This window comes from Stomoxys calcitrans, chromosome 5, assembly GCF_963082655.1.
Source record: "Stomoxys calcitrans chromosome 5, idStoCalc2.1, whole genome shotgun sequence".
In the NCBI taxonomy this organism is placed as follows: Eukaryota; Metazoa; Arthropoda; class Insecta; order Diptera; family Muscidae; genus Stomoxys; species Stomoxys calcitrans.
Genome location: NC_081556.1, coordinates 39,440,997 through 39,465,014, shown reverse-complemented (window position 1 = coordinate 39,465,014; position 24,018 = coordinate 39,440,997). Strand labels below are relative to the sequence as shown.

Sequence of the window (24,018 nt, the reverse complement as noted above, 5' to 3'; positions counted from 1 at the left end):
CGTGGAGCGAGTATAGATTCGGATCATTACCTTGTTGCAGGAAAGGTTCGCACCCGTTTGAACATGGCGAGGAAAGTACGATCTGACGAGGAAAGTACGATCGAACATTGGAAGCTGGACATTGAAAAGCTGCAAACACAACAAATGGCAACTGCTTAATGAAAGCACTCCTTGTTCTGATGATATAATGGGGCAGTGGCAAACACTGCCCCCTATTGCCCGCAAAATCCATACTTGGGTACCGGAAGCCTCCTCCAAGAAACCCATGGTACGACTAAGAGTGTCGAGATGCTACTGAAGCCAAGAATGCGGCATATCACCGCCTCGCAGAACGAAGTGCCGCACCAGATAACGTCGGCACTCTCGCGCCTTAAGCACCCGCGCCGAACCCACTGGCAACATCCGTATGCAATATTACTCCTTACTTCATTCTATCTCTAACCTCAATGAAACAGATAGCAAATTTTGCAAATTTTCCCCATGAACATTCCACTAAGGAACAGGGGCAAACTTCTCACATATCAATGAGTGTAGTCCGATTCAAACTTAAGCTTTTTCTAACCGAGTCCGAACGCCGTGCCTTAGGGCGTCTCCTCTTTGGAGAGAAGTTTTACAAGGCATAGTACCTCACAAATGTTGCCAGCATTAGCAGGGGGAAACCAACGCTGAAAATGTTTACTGATGATCTCGGCAGGATTCGAACCCAGGCGTTCAGCTTCATAGGCGGACATGCTAACCTCTGCGCTACGATGGCCTCCAATAAACAGATTGTGACCCTAAAAACCACATAACCGTCTTTCTCTACTCTGGTCGCTGCAAATATAAATTTCTGTGACGAACCCTACCCCGCGCGAGTTATCTCACAGCACAAGAGGAGAAAGCTGTCGTTACAAAACTTTCGATAAGTGGACTTACATATGGGGCTTTTATAGGGGCAACATCTAGTTATGGTTCTATGGTATCCATCATATAACATCACCTGCCTATGTTCAAGATCCCCATCTGTGCCAGGTGTCATTTTGCCAGCTTCAAAGTGTCATGAGTGAATAAATAAATAAAGTTGACATAAAAAATTAAGCTTTTGCTTCAATTTTGGTATCTTTTAAATGAGTCACTTGAATATGACATTGGATTTAAAAAAAATCAAATTAAACTTTTATACAATCCCCCCATATGTGTAAATAAAAAATATTTTCCACTTTAATTTCCCAAAAAAAAAAGAACTGTATTTTGCCTTCTGCTTTTGCACACCCCATTTGACAATGAAGCGATTTATGGCATGTTTTTCTCCGTTGTTTTTTTGGCAATGCCAAACAATTAAAGCTTTTTGCCTTACACTGACATTTCCCTTCAGCCATTCTCCATGCTGTTAAGGCTTAAACAAAAAAATATGAAAAAAGAAAAACAACAGCCATTCCATTGCCTTCATCTTCAAACCTCGCTCAATGTGCAGAAATGGAAGCAGCGGCAAAAAAAACACGTAATAATATTGTTTACTTTGCCTTAACATAAACGTTTAACATTTTACCATCTTTTTTTGTTTTTTGGTTCCTCTTCTGAATTGTTCAGGCATTTCCAATGACTTTGCCGCTTGTGGCATTCATCTTGGCACGAAATGCCTCACCGTTCTGTTTGAGTGACATTGTGATTTATGTTTGAAGTACCTACCTTCCAACCTACCTGCCATTGTTGGCAAAACAGGATGTTCTCTTTTTTCTTGCAGCGCACTATGCAATTTCTCTGAATGGAACGTAGAGCTTGCATAACATATTCTTCCGCAGGATAACAACATTTAACCTAAACCTTTGGCTTGAAAAATGTCGGTTATATTTCCGCTAGGGACAACCATTTCAAATGAAGGTGTTATTAAATGCACACAAAGTTGCATTGAATTAAAGCAGATTTTTTTTAAAACAAATTCAAAGCAGCTTTAAAACAAAATTTCCTATGGAAATTTTCTTTTATGGGAAACTTTTTAAATATAAAATTTCTAAAGGAAATTTTGTCAAAGTTTCATTCCTATGGGAAATTTTACTAAAATTTCCCTTCAAAGGGAAATTTTGTCAAAATTTCATTTCAAAGGGAAATTTTGTCAAAATTTCATTTCGAAGGGAAATTTTGTCAAAATTTCTTTTAAAAGGGAATTTTTGTCAAAATCTCATTTCTAAGGGAAATTTTTACAAAATTTCATTAAATGGAAAATTTGTAAAAATTTCAATTCAAAGGAAAATTTTGTCAAGACTTCATTTCTAAGGGAAATTTTGACAAATTTCAATTCAAAGGGAAATTTAATAAAAATGTTAGTTCAAAGAAAAATTTTGTCAATATTTCATTTCTAAGGGAAATTTTGACAAAATTTCATTTCAAAGGGAAATTTTGACACAATTTCATTTCAAAGGAAAATTTTGTCAGAGTTTTATTTTAAAGGTAAATTTTGTCAAAATCTCATTTCTAAGGGAAATTTTGACAAAATTTCATTTCAAAGGGAAATTTTGTCAAAATTTCATTTCCAAAGGACATTTTGTCAAAATTTCATTTCGAAGGGAAATTTTGTCAAAGTTTTATTTTAAAGGGAAATATGAAAAATTTCATTAAATGGAAAATTTTGTAAAAAATTCAATTCAAAGGAAAATTTTGTCAAGACTTCATTTCTAAGGAAAATTTTGACAAAATTTCATTTCTAACGGAAATTTTGACAAAATTTCAATTCAAAAGGGCAATTCAAAAATTTTATAAAAATGTTAGTTCAAAGGAAAATTTTGTCAATATTTCATATCTAAGGGAAATCTTGACTAAATTTCATTTCAAAGGGAAATTTTGACACAATTTCTTTTTAAAGGGAAATTTTGTCAAAATCTCATTTCTAAGGGAAATTTTGACAAAATTTCATCAAATGGAAAATTTTGTAAAAATTTTAATTCAAAGGGAAATTTTGTCAAGACTTCATTTCTAAGAAAAATTTTGACAAAATTTCATTTTTAAGGGAAATTTTGACAAAATTTCAATTCAAAGGGAAATTTTTTAAAAATGTTAGTTCAAAGGGAAATTTTGTCAAAATTTCATTTCAAAGGGAAATTTTGTCAAAATTTCATTTCAAAGGGAAATTTTGTCAAAATTTCATTTCAAAGGAAAATTTTGTCAAAGTTCTTTTTAAAGGGAAATTTTGTCAAAATCTCATTTCTAAGGGAAATTTTGACAAAATTTCATTAAATGGAAAATTTTGTAAAAATTTCAATTCAAAGGAAAATTTTGTCAAGACTTCATTTCTAAGGAAAATTTTGACAAAATTTCATTTCTAAGGGAAATTTTGACAAAATTTCAATTCAAAGGGAAATTTTATAAAAATCTTAGTACAAAGGAAAATTTTTTAAATATTTCATTTCAAAAGAAAATTTTGTGTAAATTTCATTTCAAAGGAAAATTTTGTCAAGATTTCATTTCTAAGGAAAATTTTGTCAATATTTCATTTCTAAGGGAAATTTTGTCAAAATTGCATTTCAAAGGGAAATTTTATAAAAATGTTAGTTCAAAGGAAAATTTTGTCAATATTTCATTTCTAAGGGAAATTTTGACAAAATTTCATTTCAAAGGGAAATTTTGTCAAAATTTCATTTCAAAGGAAAATTTTGTCAAAGTTCTTTTTAAAGGGAAATTTTGTCAAAATCTCATTTCTAAGGGAAATTTTGACAAAATTTCATTCAAAGGAAAATTTTGTAAAAATTTCAATTCAAAGGAAAATTTTGTCAAGACTTCATTTCTAAGGAAAATTTTGGCAAAATTTCATTTCTATGAAAAATTTTGTCAAAATTTCATTTCAAAGGGAAATTTTGACAAAAATTCATTTCAAAGGGAAATTTTGACAAAATTTCATTTCAAAGGGAAATTTTTACAAAAATTCATTGCAAAGGGAAATTTTGACACAATTTCATTTCAAAAGGACATTTTGTCAAAATTTCATTTCTGTGGAAAATTTTGTCAAAATTTCAATTCAAAGAAAAATTTTGTCAATATTTCATTTCAAAGGAAAATTTTGTCAAAGTTCTTTTTAAAGGGAAATTTTGTCAAAATCTCATTTCTAAGGGAAATTTTGACAAAATTTCATTCAAAGGAAAATTTTGTAAAAATTTCAATTCAAAGGAAAATTTTGTCAAGACTTCATTTCTAAGGAAAATTTTGGCAAAATTTCATTTCTATGAAAAATTTTGTCAAAATTTCATTTCAAAGGGAAATTTTGACAAAAATTCATTTCAAAGGGAAATTTTGACAAAATTTCATTTCAAAGGGAAATTTTAACAAAAATTCATTTCAAAGGGAAATTTTGACACAATTTCATTTCAAAAGGACATTTTGTCAAAATTTCATTTCTGTGGAAAATTTTGTCAAAATTTCAATTCAAAGAAAAATTTTGTCAATATTTCATTTCTAAGGGAAATTTTGACAAAATTTCATTTCAAAGGGAAATTTTGTCAAAATTTCAATTCAAAAGAAAATTTTGTGTAAATTTCATTTCTATAGGAAATTTTGTCCAAGTTTCATTTCTATGGGAAATTTAGTCCAAGTTTCACTTCTATGGGAAATTTTGTCAAAATTTCATTTCAAAAGAAAATGTTGTTAAAAATTCCTTTCCGAGGGATATTTTTGCAAAATTTCATTTCAATGGGAAATTTTAACAAAATTTCATCTCAAAGGAAAATGTTATCAAAATTTCATATCAAAGAGAAACTTTGTCAAAATTTCCTTTTTAAAAGGAAATTTTGTCACAATTTCACATCAATGCGAAATTTTGTTTCTGAAATTTCATTTCTATGGGAAATTCTGTCAAAATTTTAGTTCCAATTCTCATAATTTTATTTCTAAGGGAAAATTTTCTCAAAATGTTTTAGCCTAGGTTGAAAACAGGATGTGGATATTAAACCGCCCCATGCCACTATGGACATACACCCAAACCAGAAATATGGTCTAATCCTCTAAATATTAGAAAATAACCTCGTAAAGAAAATCATTCCACGCCCCTAAATTGGTTGATGACTGGTATTGTGTCCCCACCTAAGTGCCGATGTGTGTAAGCCGACAAAGCCGGGCAATTACAAAGGAAATGCTCCAACGTCTCATCATCTTCCCCACACCGATTTTGTATACGAGAGCTCTTTTTCCTACGAGAGTGTATCCCGTATTGAATACTGACCTCCTACTTACTTCCTGCTTCGGTAAAAGCCTCGACTTCTCAAAGATCTGTATATCCCCATAGGATTTTCGTCGTCCTACCGACCGTCTCACTGTTTCATTGTGTGAAATACGCGTTCGTAGCCCACGCCCTTAAATCATACCCAAAAGGCTTCGGTCGGTCGTTTCGGTCAAGTCTATTGACAACAGTCCTTTGGCTTTCACCACCAAATCGTCTGCATTTTCATTCCCCCTATCTCCGCTCTGGCCCGGTATCCCAACAATGCGGATCGTGCCATCCTCAGATAAGGCGCTAATCTCTTGCTTACACTGCAAGACTGTTCGTGACCTTACGGTCCTGGTTGTTATTGCCCTTATGGCAATTTTACTGTCCGTAAAGATGTTCACACTTGACATCCTCGCGTGAACACCACCACCTCACGGATTCCGTGTTAGCGCGGATCTCCACCTGCAGTACCGCTATATGGTCAGGTAGCCAAAAACAGATCTCAGTCCCTGAGATCTCAATGTTAACCTCCCAACCCACTCTGTCCTCTAGCTTTGACTCATCCGTGTAGCATGACCCTGGCAATACCAGGGTTCTGTCAATCCAAGAATGTGCTGCCGGCAGCAGTGCATCGCTTTCGACCTCATGTATCGTCTCAGGTGTCCGATCGGAAACCTCTTCCATCGCCTTGAGTCTCATAGCCACAGTGGCTAAAATGAAAATTTTTCCCATGAACATTGCACATTCCCCGTTGTCTCTGCTCTCACTCACATATCGTCTACTAAAGTTTCAGTTTGGACTTGAGTTTTTGAGAGAAACTTTTTTTAGCTTGGGGGCGTCATACCTCTTGGGAGCGTGGATACCTCTGACGAGCTGTTTGAAGGTATCAATATATTCCGCTTAGGCAAAATGCATCATTAAGATGTCCCCTCTATACACGCAGCTCATCATTTGGGTGAACACTCTACAGAATTCCACACATGTTCGAAAATCCGCTCTCTAACTAGATCCTCCACTTGGGACCGATGATATGGTGGAATCCTATCGGATGCATTGCCGATATTGATGAATGCATAAGTCAGCTCATCTCTCCTTGCCTCTCTGGCGTAGGTGGGCCGCTCTTTACCATTCTTTGCGACCATCTTCCCCTTCCGTGATGGCTGTGGCCTCCTTGTGGAATTCACAGTCCTCCATAAAGACTAAGGGGCGCCGTGCGAGCTTCCTTCGTTTCTGTTCTAACTTTGTCTTCCTCCGCAGGATACGAGTCTCCATTGCGGGTGGGCTGCCTTGGTTTTACCAGAGTACATTTTCTTCTTAAGCATTTTAGCAGTGTTATGCTCTTCGGGAGAAATCCATTCATGTTCGAAAATCCACTCGCTAACTATAGATCCTCCACCTGGGACCGATGATCTGGTGGAATCCTACCGGTGGCACTACCGATATTGATGACTGCATAAGTCAGCTCATCTCTGTTGTGCTTCCTTGGCGTACTCTGGCGTAGGAGGGCGTCTTCTTACCATTCTCAGCGACCTTCTACCCCTTCCGTGATGGCTGTGGCCCCCTTTTGCAAGTCACAGTCCTCCATAAAGACTCAGGGACGCCGTGCGCACTTCCTTCGTTTCTGTTCCGACTTTGTCTACCTCCACAAGATACTGTCTGGAGTCTCCATTTCGGGTGGGCAGGCTTAGTTTTACCAGAGTACTTGAAAGCGGGGAGCTTTTTTTCATCTGCAGCTTTTTAGCAGTGTTATGCTCTTTGGGAGATCTGATTCTCTTTCCAGCTTATGTAGAAGTGCTTGGAATGTCAGTTCTATCCCTCCCAGCATCCTGCATTTTCGCCCGATTGCGCTGCCAGTACCTACTTCTCTGTCTCCTTCGCCGTGAAGCGGATCGTTTTCTCGGTATGCTTGTGAGCTTAGCAAAGCCATCGCTCACTTCTGCCGTCATCTCGCTGCCCTCATCTTTCGATTCGGCTGCTATGACTGTTTCATTGACACAGTCGCTGTCTGAATCCAAGTCGGTAACACCACCTGTACTTTAAGGCTGGGGACGAACTGTGCATCCCTCCGGTTTATCCATCTCTTCCTCATTAATTAGTATGACGACTAGTTATGCGCTTGAAGCATTACTCTCGACTACAGGTGCCAAGGCGCCCACACCTAAAGGAGGGGAAGACAACACGCTAAGGACTGACGCCACCACCGCAGATGTTGAGTCTTTGGAGTCCATTTCTAGCCTACTCCAAGAGGCTTTAAATTTTTTTTTCGTAATATTGGGTTGTGCCCAAAAAGTAATTGCGGATTTTTTAAAAGAAAGTAAATCCACTTTTAATAAAACTTAGAATGAACTTTAATCAAATATACTTTTTTTACACTTTTTTCTAAAGCAAGCTAAAAGTAACAGCTGATAACTGACAGCAGAAAGAAAGCAATTACAAAGTCACAAGCTGTGAAAAAATTTGTCAACGCCGACTATATGAAAAATCCGCAATTACTTTTTGGGCAACCCAATAGGTAGTACCTATGTCGAGATACGGATATATATTTTTTTTCTTTTAAGGAGCAAAATAAAAACACGTCCGCTTCACTCAACGGCTACAATAAAATTGGTCCACGAGGTCTTAACAGCATGTTGCCTGCTTCGGCCTAATATCATCACCGCAGCTATCGGATTTGGGGAATCCGTTCTATGCCTTGTGTCGGGTTTCAAATCTGACGCTTTACTAAAAATAGACGTAGAGCACCAAACGCTTAGAGAATAATGCTGTTGTAGCGTATTTGAGTGGTTGAGTGGTGACCTATAACGAGATGCAGAGTTCGCTCAAATATCCATTGTCATTGCAGACAATACTCAGGCTACTACAGATTCGGAAATGTTATGCAACCGCAATGTGAAAAGCCCACTACATGAACGCAACTTGTATGCTAATGGAAGGGTTGTAGGTGTAGACTATGGTTCAGTGACTTCTCGGTCTGGGGGACTCCGAACAGGGACGTGTATACCGGATAGAACTCTAGCTGCTATAGATTCAGAGATGTGATTCACTTGCGACTTGATGCTTGCACTACGCTGCCATAGCGTATTTGCAAATAGACGGATTGTTAGGGTACGATGTAATACCCCGGCTACTATGCATTTGGAGACGCACTTGATTTGCGATAGGATGCAGACTCTGTTCTTCAGGTTTATCACCTACGTGTACTATACTTGTTTCACTTCATAGGAACCCATTTACCTTAGTCCTCACTGGACTGCACGTTTCGTACATCCCCTGATGATGTTACGCTGACTTAGACTTTACCCTTAGTCCTGGAAAAACGGAAGTTTGTTAACCAAGTTTCTGCAGTTGGTGTTTTGTTATGATGGATCTAGACCTTAACGAAAACAGCTCCAGCGTAGTGTTATTGCCTTAATTCGTATCGACCGAAACAAAGTCCGCAAAATGATTTTCTTCCAATACCGTCCTAAAAATTAAAAATAAAAAAAAATTCAAAAAAAATCCTAAAAACAAAGTTATGTCCTATGAATTTGGTTTTTTGGACTCCTGAGCTCCTTAATGGAGTTTTTTCTTTTGGTATATCGGCAGTCTGTCATTCCTATACACCCAGTAATCCTAAGGAACTCAACATTTTTATTTTAAAAAATTTAGAAAGCACCTGATTTATCCACTAACGGCAATGTCCCACTTGGATTTCTCCAAGTCAAACTTATATTTAACTATTTCCCCCTCTTATACTCAACCCAGCCCATTCTGCCCTTACCATTTTAAGTCTTGTAATTGGCTATTGTTTGTTAACACCCTAGGCTTACATGGCAGAAACTTGATCAACTTTGCTTCTCTACAACAATGTAAAATTTCTCAATAACCTTTCAAACCAAAACAAAACAAAACAAAAAAAAAACTTGAAATGTCATTGGATTTAGACTCCACTCTAGAAATTACCAACACACCACACTCAAAACAAAAGGAAAACCTTTAACCAAAACAAAAAAAAACAAAAATTTGCCAACAAACCTTGGTATACCACATCAAAGTCAGAGGAGAGAGAAAAAAGAAACCAAAAAAAAAAAAATCTAAACCGGTAACAATAACATCAACATCCCCTGTTGTTGCCACATCCACTTATGTCAATGACAAATAACAACAACAACGGCAATAACTAAAAAAGGCAAGGCACCCAGGAAGAAACAGACACTCCAAATGAAAAAACCGGAAACTTTGATTTATTTTTGGTAAACACAACAAAGAGGGAGAACTTTACAAAAAAAAAAAAAAACAACGCAAAAAAACAGTGGCATACCAGGCTAACTTTAGTCGGCGTTCATTCATTCAATTATTCGTTGTCATTCACATTTTACAACTGCCTTACACTAAAACACATGCTTGTGTGTGTAAGTGTATGTGTGTGTTATGACTCAAGTGTTAAGATAACATCAATAGAGGCAACAGCCGCAGCAGCGGCTTTACGAGCAGCCTAATAACAATGTGTAAAGAAAGAGCTGGCATTAAAAGTTTGTTCTCGCTCTCTCTCTCTCTTTCTCTCTCTCAACACCAGCCAACACTTGGCCCACAAAGAGAAATTATAATAAAATTATGCATACGCCACCATGTTTGAATGAGTGAATGAAAGACCCGATGAAAGACAGTCACGGGACACAGATGTTTGTTAAATATGGATTTAGAATAGATTGTAGGACGTAGGAAGAAAAAAATATAAATATTGCTTTAAGATCTTAGGGCGGCATGAAGTTTGGCCTCACAAACTAACACCCCAAAACCAAAATGCATATGGAGAAAAACAACAAACCTTTTAGGTCAAATTTTCTTCCCTTTTAGGTCAAATTTTTTTCCAGCAATTTGGGCCAATACAGGTTTTCCTCAAATAAATCTTTTCAAATTGAAGGCCACCGTAGCGCAGAGGTTAGCATGTCCACCTATGACGCTTAACGCCTGGGTTCGAATCCTGGCGAGAAAAATTTTCAGCAGAGGTTTTCCCCTCCTAATGCTGGCAACATTTGTGAGGTACTATGCCATGTAAAACTTCTCTCCAAAGAGATGTCGCACAGCGGCACGCCGTTCGGACTCGGTTATAAAAAGGAGGCCCCTTAGCATTGAGCTTAAACTTGAATCGGACGGCACTCATTGATTGGTGAGTAGTTTGCCCCTGTTCCTTAGTGGAATGTTCATGGGCAAAATTTTGACAAATATTTTCAAATTAAATTTGAAGACAAATAATATGGGGCATACATCCATTCTACAGTGGGGCCTTATTTCACTACTACAAAAATAACGAACTTAAAGTTTTGCTGGGTGCGCAAAAGTAACTCACAGTAGTGGCCTACTTTCTATTTCAATATGGGAAAGTATTTGGTTGGAGCCAACTGTCATGGAGCCCTTGGGACCGGCTGTAAGTTTTGAAGGAACTCCAAACACTCAACAGCTGCGATGGTGGCATAAGGCCAGATCTTATTGTCAGAGATTTCAAACTCTAGTAAGAGAGTGGCTGCGCGACAAGCGAAAGGTCTGCAGAAGAAACTTCTAACGAAGACATCTGACTCGGGTATCTAATAAAGGGTGATTTTTTTGAGGTTAGGATTTTCATGCATTAGTATTTGACAGATCACGTGGGATTTCAGACATGGTGTCAAAGAGAAAGATGCTCAGTATGCTTTGACATTTCATCATGAATAGACTTACTAACGAGCAACGCTTGCAAATCATTGAATTTTATTACCAAAATCAGTGTTCGGTTCGAAATGTGTTCATTCACCGTAACGTTGCGTCCAACAGCATCTTTGAAAAAATACGGTCCAATGATTCCACCAGCGTACAAACCACACCAAACAGTGCATTTTTCGGGATGCATGGGCAGTTCTTGAACGGCTTCTGGTTGCTCTTCACTCCAAATGCGGCAATTTTGCTTATTAAAGTAGCCATTCAACCAGAAATGAGCCTCATCGCTGAACAAAATTTGTCAAAATTTGAACACATTTCGAACCGAACACTGATTTTGGTAATAAAATTCAATGATTTGCAAGCGTTGCTCGTTAGTAAGTCTATTCATGATGAAATGTCAAAGCATACTGAGCATCTTTCTCTTTGACACCATGTCTGAAATCCCACGTGATCTGTCAAATACTAATGCATGAAAATCCTAACCTCAAAAAAATCACCCTTTATTAACACTTTGGTAATGTGGTGCCAAGGCCCATTGCTAATGTTGCTAAGGACAGATTGGTGATGAACGTTATTAACAAGAGTAAATAGGAGGTAAATAGGTAAAGTGTGATAGAGAATGGACTGCCATCGGTATACTCTGATGTCCCGAAGGAATTACCAGAAGCATCTTCAAATTGTGACGATGCAGGCTGATAATGTGGTCGATTTAAACTAATTCATATCTTTCGCTTCCAGCTCCAGTGTAACTACAGTCTGGAGGGGCATCTTATGTGGCCTTATCTAAAGTTGAAGAGTTCTACCACTTTGCTGTCGTTGACCAGGGTTACTGACATGACAGCTTTGATACGAAAATATGCTGATACACTGAAGGTTGCAAGTAACAACTTCTGCAGAAGCCTAGAGAGGACTATAGAGCATCGACTTTGATTTTGTTCCGCATTGGCAAGCAGAAGAAGTTGCACTTTAAGTTCTCATTATTTTGAAGACCTGTCTGAATTAACAGATGTGAACATTCGCAATTTGTGTCGCAATCTAATCTAACCTACTTTTCGCCAGGATCAACGGCCAGGATATGCCGTTGATTCTGTCTAGAAGGAAGATATCCCTCCTAGAATACCAAGCAATTCTTCATATTCTTAATCCATACCTAGAAGACCAAGGGACTACAATCCAAGTCTTACCATCAACGAAAGGAAGATCGCTAGATTGAATGAGGCTGATGAGAAAAGGAGACTTGCAGCATTCGTACTTAACTACTGTTGCTTTGAAGACCTTAGCTAGTCTAATGGGGTTGATTTCTATGGATCCACCAAAATGAGGCTAAAGTGGTTTAGAAACGTTGTGGTTGGAAACTCAAGAGACGATTCACCCATTATTGCTTAAGGCTTGTCTGAGTAACTATAACCCACATCACTTAAGCCTACCAATTTGCTGGAGAAGGGAAATCCTCCTAATGGGCTTGATTCCTATGGATCCAACAAAGTAAGGCTAAAGAGGTATAAAAACGTTGTGGTTGGAAACTCAGGAGACGATTCACCCATTATTGCTGAAGACTTGTCTAAGGAACTATGGACCACATCGCTAAAGACTTGGCGAATTGCTGGAGAAAGGAAATCCCCCTAATGGGGTTAATTCCTATGGATCCAACAAAGTGTGGGTAAAGTGGCATAGAAACATTGCGGTTGGAAACTCAGCAGACGACTCAGCAGTTGTTGCTGAAGGCTTGTCTGAGGACCTATAACCCACATCACTAAAGCCTTGGCGAATTGCTGGAGAATGGAAATCCCCCGTACCGCCATCAAGAGATGAGGGGAAGGCTCCTAGGCAGAATAGACAGAGATGGGCTAGAAGATATATGGGTCAAAGACTAATCCAAGCAAGACGGAGCTGGTAGTCTTCACTCGGGAATAAAAGATACCGGTATGGGACCACTTGCTGTTAAAGTAGGTGGGACCACTTGCTGTTAAAGTGAGAGATAAGATACATCAATCAAAGGTAGACGTGCCCCTTCACAAGCAGATATAAGATACTGGCACGGAATCACTTTGCACTTATCGAAAGAGACAAAATACTTAGGCCTAGTACTCGATTTGAAACTATCCTGGAAGCAAAACGAAAGAAAAGAAGTAAAAGCGTGCTAAGTTCGGCTGGGCCGAATCTTGAAGTCTAATCCGGGGATCGGAATATATGGGGGCTATATCTGTGTATAGACCGATTCGGATCATACTTGGCGTGGATATTGGAAGTCATACCCCAAATATTTATTCCAAATATCAGCTAAATCGTATAAAAATTCAGGCTTCTAAGGGTTTAAGAAGTCAAATCTGGGGACCGATTTATATAGGGGCTATATCTGTTTATAGACCGATTCGGGTCATACTTGGCGTGGATATTGGAAGTCATAACCCAAACCTTTGCTCGAAATTTCACCTAAATCGAATGAAAATTCAGGCTTCTAAGCGTTCAAGAAGTCAAATCCCGTGATCCGTTTATACGGGGGCTATATCTGTTCATAGACCGATTGGAATCATAGTTGGTAAGGACGTTGTAAGTAATAACTCAAGTCTCAATAGATAAGAATTGCCTAGTTATTTGAGTTATGTCAGGTTATGAACCGATGCAGACCATACTTGGCACGGTTGTTGATGGTCAAACCAAAATCCTTCATGCCTTTAGAGGCTCAAGAAGTCAAAACCGAGATAGGTTTATATGGAACCCTTCCCCTTCCCCAATTTTTAAAAAACGCCAGATCTTGGTGAACCAGCTTAAGCGATTTTATATGCCACCTTACAGTATCCCAAAAACACGAAATTGGTATAAAATTTTAGGGTCATATAACATGGGGAACCACCCCATCTCAAAACCCACCCGAACGGACATGTTTATCGACTGGGACAATATGGGTATCAAATGAAAGCTATTTAAGAGTAGAGTACGAACTTGGAATAAAAATGTCACCATTAGACTTGGGGGGGTCCCTCACCCCCAAAAACACCACCAACAAGACACTTTTACCGCTTTGGACAATATGGGTATCAAATGAAAGGTATTTAAAAGTAGTACTCAAATCTGACATAAAAATGTATTGCTTGGTGCCTGAGGGGCCTCCCCACTCCACCAAACAGCACATAGTTTCCGATTGGGACAATATGGATATCAAATGAAAGGTATTTAATAGTGGCTAATGAAAAATTTATTCCGGGAACGGTCCACCCGCCTAATACGCTTCATTAAGGCGTGTAGTTCGAACAAAGGTCTATGACAGTGAAGTTCGAATCTAATGTTAATATAAGGAGTCAAGTATCTGGGTCACGTTCTGCCGAATAGGCGGACATGTAGATCTCGGTATTGAAGGACTCAAATAAACTGTCTTTTGGGTCTTAGCGTCGGGGGAACCGACCCTCTCCACCCAATAAAAACAACACCAAACTATAATGTAGGACGACCGAGAACATATTCAAATAAAAGAACGTGTCAGAGGGCAACCCTCCTGTTACCCTATTTTCAAAAGCGCCAGATCTCAGAGATGGGGGGGGCGAGTTAAGCGAAATTTGATTTCTTTATAATAACTCAGAATCAGAAATTTGGTATGCTTATTTAAGGTGGGATATCTAGGGGGGCCGCCCACCACCACCTCCAACAATTGCCAAATGAAAGTATAAACCAATAATGACAATATTAGGTTCAAATGAAAGGTTTTTAAGACTACAGCACGAATCTAATACATGGGGGTCCACCACACCCCTAAATACACCCCCATACCGGACATATTTAGCGACCATAGCTATATAAGACTCATACGAAAAAAAAATTTGGTGGTGGAGCACCAATATGATATCCAAACAGGACTTTTTTTCTAACCGTGCCAGTATAAGGCTCTGATAAAAGAAGTGAGTGAAAGAAGACGCAGCGGAGCGGGCCCTATCCAGCTTGTCTATATAAAAAATTGCATTGAAATGTCGTTTTTAAGAAAAATTTTCATTTTTTTTCTCTTTGAAAAAAATTTTGGTCCTAACAAAAAATTTCATGAAAAAAATTTATGAAAAAATCTAATAAAAAAACCAGTAAGGAAAGGCTAAAGTCGGACGAGGCCAACTATATAATACTAGGGTATTATATAGTTGGCCTCGTCCACCACCACCGAGAATACGTACTTTTTTCAATATATGGAACCAATTATGAATTCTATTCAGACTTTAATTTTGCATACCTATTGAAATATTGAATAGAACCTTGTAAGATTTTCTTACGATAGGACCTAAAATGAGGATACTACAGCCTTTAAAGGCCATATCGGATGAAAGATATATGTTGGAGCTATATCCAAATCTGAACCGACTTTGATTAAATTTTGCACACGTATTGGGACGTTAAATAAAATGTCTCATGCTAAATTTTGTAATTTTGATCGGACAAAAACTGTGGCTTCTACAGCCTGTGGCTTTCATCCATATCGGATGAAAGGTATATATGGGAGCTATATTTAAATCTGAACCGATTTTAATAAACTTTTGCAGACGTTTTAAGGACGTCAAATAAAACAACTCAGGCAAAATTTTGTAAAGATTGGACCAAAATTGTGGCTTCCATAGCCTTAAAAGGCCATATCGGATGAAAGATATATATGGGAGCTATATCTAAATATGAGCAGATTTTGAAGAAATTTTCCACACATATGAGGGCGTCAAATAAAACACCTTGTGCTTAATTTTGTAAAGATCGGACTAAAATTGTGGCTTCTACAGCCTCAAAAGGCCATATCGGATGAAAGATATATATATGAGAGCTATATCTAAATTTTATCGCATTTTCATGAAATCTTGCACACACTAGAGGACGTCAAATAAAACACCTTGTGCTTAATTTTGTAGAGATAGGAGCAAAATTGTGGCTGTTGCAGCCTTATAATTCCAGATCGGATGAAAAATATATATGGGAGCTATATCGAAATCTGGACCGATTTTGACGAAATTTTCCACACATATGAAGACGCCAAATAAAACACCTTGTGCTTAGTTATGTAAAGATTGGACCAAAATTGTGGTTTCTACAGCCTTATAATTCCAGATCGGATGAAAAATATATATGGAAGCTATATCGAAATCTGGACCGATTTTGTCGAAATTTTGTATATATATGTATAAGTCAAATAAAACACCATGTATTAAATTTTGTTAAGATCGGACCAAAATTGTGGCTTCTACAGCCTTAAAAGGCCATATCGGTTGAAAGATATATATGAGAGCTATATCTAAATTTTATCGGATTTTCATGAAATCTTGCACACATATGGGGACATCAAATAAAACACCTTGTGTTTAATTTTGTAGAGATAGAACCAAAAATGTGGCTGTTACAGTCCTACAATTTCATATCGGATGGAAAATATATATGGGAGCTATATCTAAATCTAGACCGATTTCGACGATATTTTGCACATATATGTAGATGTCAAACAAAACATCTAATACTAAATTTTGTTAAGATCGGACCAAAATTGTGGCTTCTACAGCCTAAAACTTCCAGATCGGATGAAAAATATATATGGGAGCTATATCGAAATCTGGACCGATTTTGATGAAATCTTGCACACACATTAGGACATCAAATAAAACACCTTGTGCCTTATTTTGTAGAGATAGAACCAAAATTGTGGCTGTTACAGTCTTACAATTCCATATCGGATAGAAAATACATATGGGAGCTATATCTAAATCTGGACCGATTTCGACGAAATTTTGTGTATATATGTATAAGTCAAATAAAACACCACGTACTAAATTTTGTTAAGATCGGACTAAAATTGTGGCTTCCATAGCCTCAAAAGGCCATATCGGATGAAAGATATATATGAGAGCTATATCTAAATTTTATCGGATTTTCATGAAATCTTGCACACACTAGAGGACGTCAAATAAAACACCTTGTGCTTAATTTTGTAGAGATAGGAGCAAAATTGTGGCTGTTGCAGCCTTATAATTCCAGATCGGATGAAAAATATATATGGGAGCTATATCGAAATCTGGACCGATTTTAACGAAATCTTGCAAACACATTAGGACGACAAATAAAACACCTTGTGCTTAATTTTGTAAAGATCGGACCAAAATTGTGGCTTCCACAGCCTTAAAAGGCCATATCGGATGAAAGATATATATGAGAAGTATATCTAAATCTGATCCGATTTTTTTCAAAATCAATAGCGATCGTCCTTGGGCCAAAGAAGTGATATGTTCAAAATTTCATGACAATCGGACAATAACTGCGACCTGTACCTTGATCACAATAATACATGGACAGAATGACAGACCGACGGACATAGCTTCGAGTCACGAAGTGATTCTAAGCCAATCGGTATACTTAAAAATGGGTCTAGCTCTTCTCCTTCTTAGAGTTGCAAACAAATGCACAAACTTATAATACCCTGTACCACAATGGTGGTGTAGGGTATAAAAAATTGCATTGAAATTTCGTTTTTAGGGAAAATTTCATTTTTTTGTCTTTAAATAAATTTTCATTAAAATTTTTTTGTTAGAAAGAATTTAAAAAAATTTTAATCTTTACAAAAAATTCATTAAAAATTTCCTCTTTAAACAAACTTTAATAGAAATTTTTGGAAAAAAGTTCACCTATTATGGAGGGGAGGCCAAAATATACCACGTCAATGAGTGTATATGCGTCTGAGTATGTGCATATATATGTGTGTGTGTGTGTGTGTATTTGTAAACACATTTACCACAAATACAAACATAAGTGTATTACTCTCGGTTGCTTAGCTTTGCTTTCCCATTTGAGTTGGCGTCGTTGTCACCTCAAGTTTTGGGCTTTCCTTTTCAATTTCTTTTGTTTAAAGGTGATCATGTGTATGGAGGCATGGTGGGGGGCATTGTGTCTAAGACTTCGGTTGCTTAGAGTGTATATGGGCTGCTTACTTATAAAAGAAGATAATCTATGTGTGGATTTCTTCAAGAGTACCTGAGTCTATTAATGAAATTAAATTGTTTCCCTTATGATAGAACAGAAAAAAAAGAGCATTTGCTGTAAATCTACATCAATCAAGAAGTGTGGTTTAAATGTTGCCTAGGTGTGTGACAGTGTGAGAGCGCGGGTGTATGCGTGTGTCAGTCATCATTGTCATTTGTGAATAACGACACCCATGACAGTGATGACATTAATGACATTGCCCTGAACTGTGTTGTTCTTGTTGTTGTTGTTTTTGTACGACCCAAAGAGTGGGTGTTTATTGACAATCTGTGACAATCTCTAGCTGAGGCTTTTTATTTTTACACCAACTTTTGTTGACAGCTCTCTTATTAATTTATAATCACCTTCCTTCGGAGGGTGGTATGGGGTGGGGAGCGGAGAGGAGAAATGAAAAATTATTCCTTCAAAGAGCACCATTTTAAGGTTGTAAATCTCTGCGGAATTAACAATTAATTATTGTAATTGATTGAAATTGAGATTAAATGACATTTAAGCATGGCTTGCCATAAGTGGGAAATGATGAGATTTATAAAATGGCAAGCTTTTTATTAAGGTTTATGTGTATTATAGCAAAAATAATTTACATAGCTTAAGTATTTAAAGGATTTTCGTAGAACTCAATAGTACCGAGAAGATTTTGGGAATATTAGGTTGCCCAAAAAGTAATTGCGGATTTTTCATATAGTCGGCGTTGACAAATTTTTTCACAGCTTGTGACTCTGTAATAGCATTCTTTCTTCTGTCAGTTATCAGCTGTTACTTTTAGCTTGCTTTAGAAAAAAAGTTTAAAAAAAGTATATTTGGTTAAAGTTCATTCTAAGTTTTATTAAAAACGCATTTACTTTCTTTTAAAAAATCCGCAATTACTTTTTGGGCAACCCAATAGAATAAAAGAAAGGGAAATGAAATGAAAAAGTCTAATGGCATTGTGGAAGAAATTTTATTTTTGCTATAAATACATGAAATTGATGAAACCCAAGTTTATAATAGAAGACACGCATATTGGCGTTTTAAAAGTTTACATCATTAGGGAGCATAAATGAGGAATATAATTTATTCCCTTTTATAAATAATATTTTTCTGCGATTTTCTGTACAAGCCACATAAAAACGCATGTGATATTAGACTGTCCCACGCTATAAAGGAGAAACTTTTTTGCCAAAGGAAAAGGAATAACCAATGGCCAACATCAGCGTCTGTTCCCAGGTTAGGGGCGGCTGGAGGCGAGCGTCGGATCTTGGAGCAAGCGGCTCGCCACAAAGAGGGATACATGTGCAATCCCACAAAACCCATGCGGTTGGGCCAGTAACCCGCCCCGGAAAACTATCAGAACTACTTTGAGAAACAAAGGAATAGTAAAAACGGAAAATAGGGAAGGAAGACATTTTTGGTCCAACAGTCGGAAAGTTTAGGAAGTGCGATCGATCAGTGGAGCGAATATAGATTCAGATCATTACCTTGTTGCAGCAAAGGTTCGCACCCGTTTGAACATGGCGAGGAAAGTACGATCTGACACTGCACGGAAGCTGGACAAATAGCTGCGGTATACTACGCAATCAGTATCAACGGAAGGAGAGTTATCGGGAGAAAAGGAGAGAGGAGAAATGTCTATTCCGTAGAAAGAAAAATGGAAATGGAAAGACGTGAGTGTGAGCGAATTGAGATTTACAGGAGTCAGGAGAATGAAGTCCGGAAATTCTATCAAAGAATAAAACATCAAACCGATGGCTTTGGTGCAGGCACATTCTCCTGCAGAGACAAAGAAGGAAACCTGCTAACTGACACAGATAACATGCTGAGGATATGGAAAGACCATTTTACCCAACTGCTGGTGTCCGACGTTGGCGGCGAAGAGGATATCGCAGAACCAATCCCTGATGATGGTATAGAATGTTTACCTCCTAGTCAGAATGAGGTCCAAATAGCAGCGACCCGACTAAAAAACAACAAGGCAGCAGGAGTCGACGGTTTACCCGCTGAACTATTTAAGGCCGGAGGCTATATGCTGATAAGGCGTATGCATCAGCTTATCTGCTCAATTGGAACCTCAGCTTACTATGTCCCGTACACAAGAAAGGAGACAAGACGGAATGTGCCAAATACAGAGGAATAAGTCTCCTCCCCATTGCATAAACCTAAAGTCAAGTTAAAACCTAAAGTCAATGAGATAATTGGGTCCTATCAATGCGGCTTTAGAGCTGGTAAATCCAACCTATACCAGATATTCACACTGCGCCAAATCCTGGAAAAGACCTGAGAAGGACAAATCAACACCTACCATCTCTTTGTGTAGTTCGACTCAGAAATTTCTGCTGATTTGGCTTAGCCATGTCCATCTGTCCGCATATCCTTTCTGTGCTGATCCGTTTGTAGTTTTTTTTAACTCTCCATCATAGGAGAGTGTATAACACATTGTAACACATCGAAATATTGATCTAAGACCCAACAAAGTATATATAATCTTGATCGTCTTGACATTCTCAGTCGATTTAGCCCTGTCCGTCCGTCTATCGAAAGCACGCTAACTTTCGCAGGAATAAAGCTAAGCGCTTAAAATTTCTCACGAAAAATTCCTATTGGTGTGAGTTGGTTGGTATTGTAAATTAGCTATATCGGTCCATGTTTTGATGTACTTACCATATAAACCTATATTAGATCTTGGTATCTTGAGCCTCTAGAGAGCGCAATGATTATGCCAGTTGGCTGAAATTTTGCACCAGGTGTTTTGTTTTATTTCAACAAATGTTCCAAGTATGGTCGAAATCTGTTCATAACAATATATGGCTCCCATATAAACCAATCTGAAATTTTGCACCAGGTATTTTATTTTGACTTCCAACAACTGTACGAAGTACGGTTCAAATCGGCTTATAACCTGATATAGCTCCTATATAAACCTATATTGGATCTTGCCTTCTTGAGCTTCTAGAGGGCGCAATTCTAATGCGAGTTGGCTGAGATTTTGACTTTCAACAACTGCGCCAAGTATGGTTTAAATCGGTTCATATAGCTCCCATATAAACCGATTTCATATTTTGACTACTTGAGACGCTAGAGGGCGCAATTCTGACATTTTTCACCAGGTGTTTCATTTTTACATATAACAACTAACAACTATGCCAAGTATGGTCTAAATCGGATTACCACCTGATATAGCTCCCATACAAAACCGATCTCGGATCTTGACTTCTTGAGCCTCTGAGGGCGCAATTATTATCCAATTTGGCTGAAATTTTGTATGAAGTGTTTCAGTTTGACCATCAACAACTACATTATGTATGGTCCAATTTGGTTCATAACCTTATATAGCTCCCATATAAACCGATTTCTGGTTTTGATTTCTTAAGCCGCTAGAGGGCGCAACTATTATCCAATTTGGCCGAATATTTACATGTAGTGTTATGGTTATTGATGGTCAACAATAACTGCGTCAAGTATGATCCAAATGGGTTCAGAACCTGATATAGCTTCCATATAAACCGATTTGGGATCTCGACTTCTTGAGCCTATAGAGGGCGCACTTCTTATCCGACTTGTCTGAAATTTTTCACCAGCTGTTTTATTTGGACTTTCAACAACTGCGATAGGTATGGTCTTAATGGGTTTATATAGTTCCCATATAGTTCCCTGATATAGTTCCAAAATAAACCGAAAGTTGAGGTGGCGATCCTGGGCTTGCTCTAATAGATTAATAAGCTCGAGCTTCTCCATACGACCGATCGCCGAGGGTACATGATGGGCATTGGTTATTTAAAAGCGCCAATTAGTCACCTTGTCGTATTAAGGATCATAGGCACTCTGTAATTAAGCGATAGATGGTGCCGCCCGGCCTCTCACTGAGACTCTCTCCCACTCAATACCGCTGATTCTCCGCGACTATAGTTGCAGCTATTCCGTATGGAGCATTTCACTAACCGCAACCTTTCGACGCACTGGGTAGCTCCCAGCTAAGTTTCTAGTGATAAAGAAGAACAATACACAAAGTCCGGCACGGCACGTGATAACTATAAGTAACACACAATACTCACTATGAGTACCACACAATACTCACTATCAGTACCACACAATACTCACTATGAGTACCACACAATACTCACTATGAGTACCACACAATACTCACTATGAGTACCACCCAATACTCACTATGAGTACCACACAATACTCACTATGAGTACCACACTGTACTCATAGTTTTCCCCTGCCATGTGTATAACGGATTTGCTATCCAATCATCACGAAATTTTTCACATATAACTTTTTTTCGACCAAAAACATTTTCAAAATCTAAACCAATTTTTACAAAATTTAAAGTCAACTTTTCAATTTTCAAAATCTCTTTCATTGCAGAAAAAACCAAAATGTTGGACATAACCAGAGATAGACCCGTTAAAGTGGCTGTAAAGGTAGCAGTGCCTGTTAGAGATCATCCAAAGGTAAGGCAAGCAGCTCAGCTCAAAATCGCATTTCATCAGCTTTACCATCAGTAAAACTTTCAAGTTAATTTTTAACAAAATCCCCCCTTTTGTTGTTATTTTTCACCTTCTCCGATTCATCTGCAGTTCAATTTCGTTGGCAAATTGCTGGGACCCAAAGGTAACTCCATGAAACGCCTGCAAGAGGAAACCATGTGCAAAATGGCCGTACTTGGCCGTGGCTCTATGCGGGATCGCAAAAAGGAAGAGGAACTACGTGGCAGTGGTGATAGTCGTTATGCCCACCTTTTTGAGGATTTACATGTGGAAATTTCAACATTTGCTGCCCCAGCGGAGGCACATGCCCGCATCGCATATGCATTGGCGGAAGTGCGAAGATTTCTGGTGCCGGTAAGTTGCAAAATAAATATTAGTGTTGTTGTTTTCGTTGCTGTTGCTGCTGTAGCTGTCGTTGTTGACACAATTGTTTAAACAATGTTTGGCATTGTGCTGTGTGGTTTTAGTAGTATTTGCTTATGGCCTTGAATGTAGATGGCTCAGGATGTAGAACATTTACTCTGGCAACAGGGTTGCCAGATTATTACACTAAAACAAAATTTAAGAACAGTTTTATATAAAAGACTTTTTGGTATGGGCGTTTTTCTAAACATGAAATTTCTACAAAATTTTCTCTAAGGGCAGATTTCAGGGAAATCAGGTTATGAACATATGTCCTTACATCACAAGATCAGTCTCTATGGATTGGTATTTACGGACAGATGGCCAGACAGACAGGGCCGACGGGCATGGATTGATCGTTTTAGAATTAGGTTTCTACAGTATCCTAGAAAGACGAGATAGCTAAATGTCTAGATGGACTGCAGGCACGGAAAGATGTGCCCATCTATAAAAATATGCCTTCTCTTCGCAATTGTGGGGCAATGACACAAAAGTTGCTCGACCGTGCCTAACTACTCAACACCACAGAACCTGAAAGAATTCGTCAGCCCCTGTTTCCATTGTGACATCAAATTCCCAACGTTGCAATGATCAGTCACGATTCTTATAGGCAGTCCGAAGTCATGTTTCATTCGACCACAGAGCCTTGGCAACCCGCATTTACTGTAGAAAGCTTTCAACTCAACAAGAAACTCCTAATGGCGAGGATTCATCGATTCAATGGCACTAACAGTGCACATGATCGAACCATTCCTGTCCATTTTATCGGTCGCCCCGTTCCCCCACCCTTTGGTCAGGGACCAACAAAGTATGACATCCCTCTCAATGGCTCTAAGGAACTCCTTGCATCCCTGCCCAACCTTGAACTCACATGGCCCAATGCCATAGCCTTCAGCGCTGCCTGACTGCCTACGTATGTGGTAACTTTTCAATCAGGCAAACGCTCCCACATCGGAAACATCTCCGGAGGCCTCAGGAACTTACACAACTTAGACCTTCGTCTGAAAGACTCTACACGCATCCAAAAAATTTATAATTATTCCCTAAACCCAAGTATCTTTACGAAGATACACTCCCGATGTCCCCCATCCAGCTTAGATCCATAACTGTATACAGAAATTTTTGGGAAAGGTAAGGTACAACAAGAAAGGAATACCCTGCTGCATAATCTGTCGCAACGCATATAGCTTGCCGCTATGGCGAACCGTCAGTTCCTAGCATACCAAACGAATGCCCAGCAGTTTGACATACGTTTCCGATTCTCGCAGTCTAAGGGAGGTTTTGTTTGCCACACACCCAACATACAGTTGCAAA

The 24,018-nt window shown here is 38.2% G+C and overlaps 1 protein-coding gene across 3 annotated transcripts in view; it reads left to right on the top strand.

Annotated features, from left to right (window-relative positions):
• Positions 1-24,018, top strand: part of LOC106093636 (uncharacterized) — a 113,048-nt gene that overhangs the window by 67,970 nt on the left and 21,060 nt on the right. For all 3 annotated transcript variants that reach the window (XM_059370316.1, XM_059370314.1, XM_059370315.1), the window contains exons 3-4: positions 22,181-22,266; positions 22,393-22,656. In XM_059370316.1, coding sequence (XP_059226299.1) covers positions 22,181-22,266; positions 22,393-22,656 — 350 coding nt within the window. The remainder of the gene's footprint in view (positions 1-22,180; positions 22,267-22,392; positions 22,657-24,018) is intronic.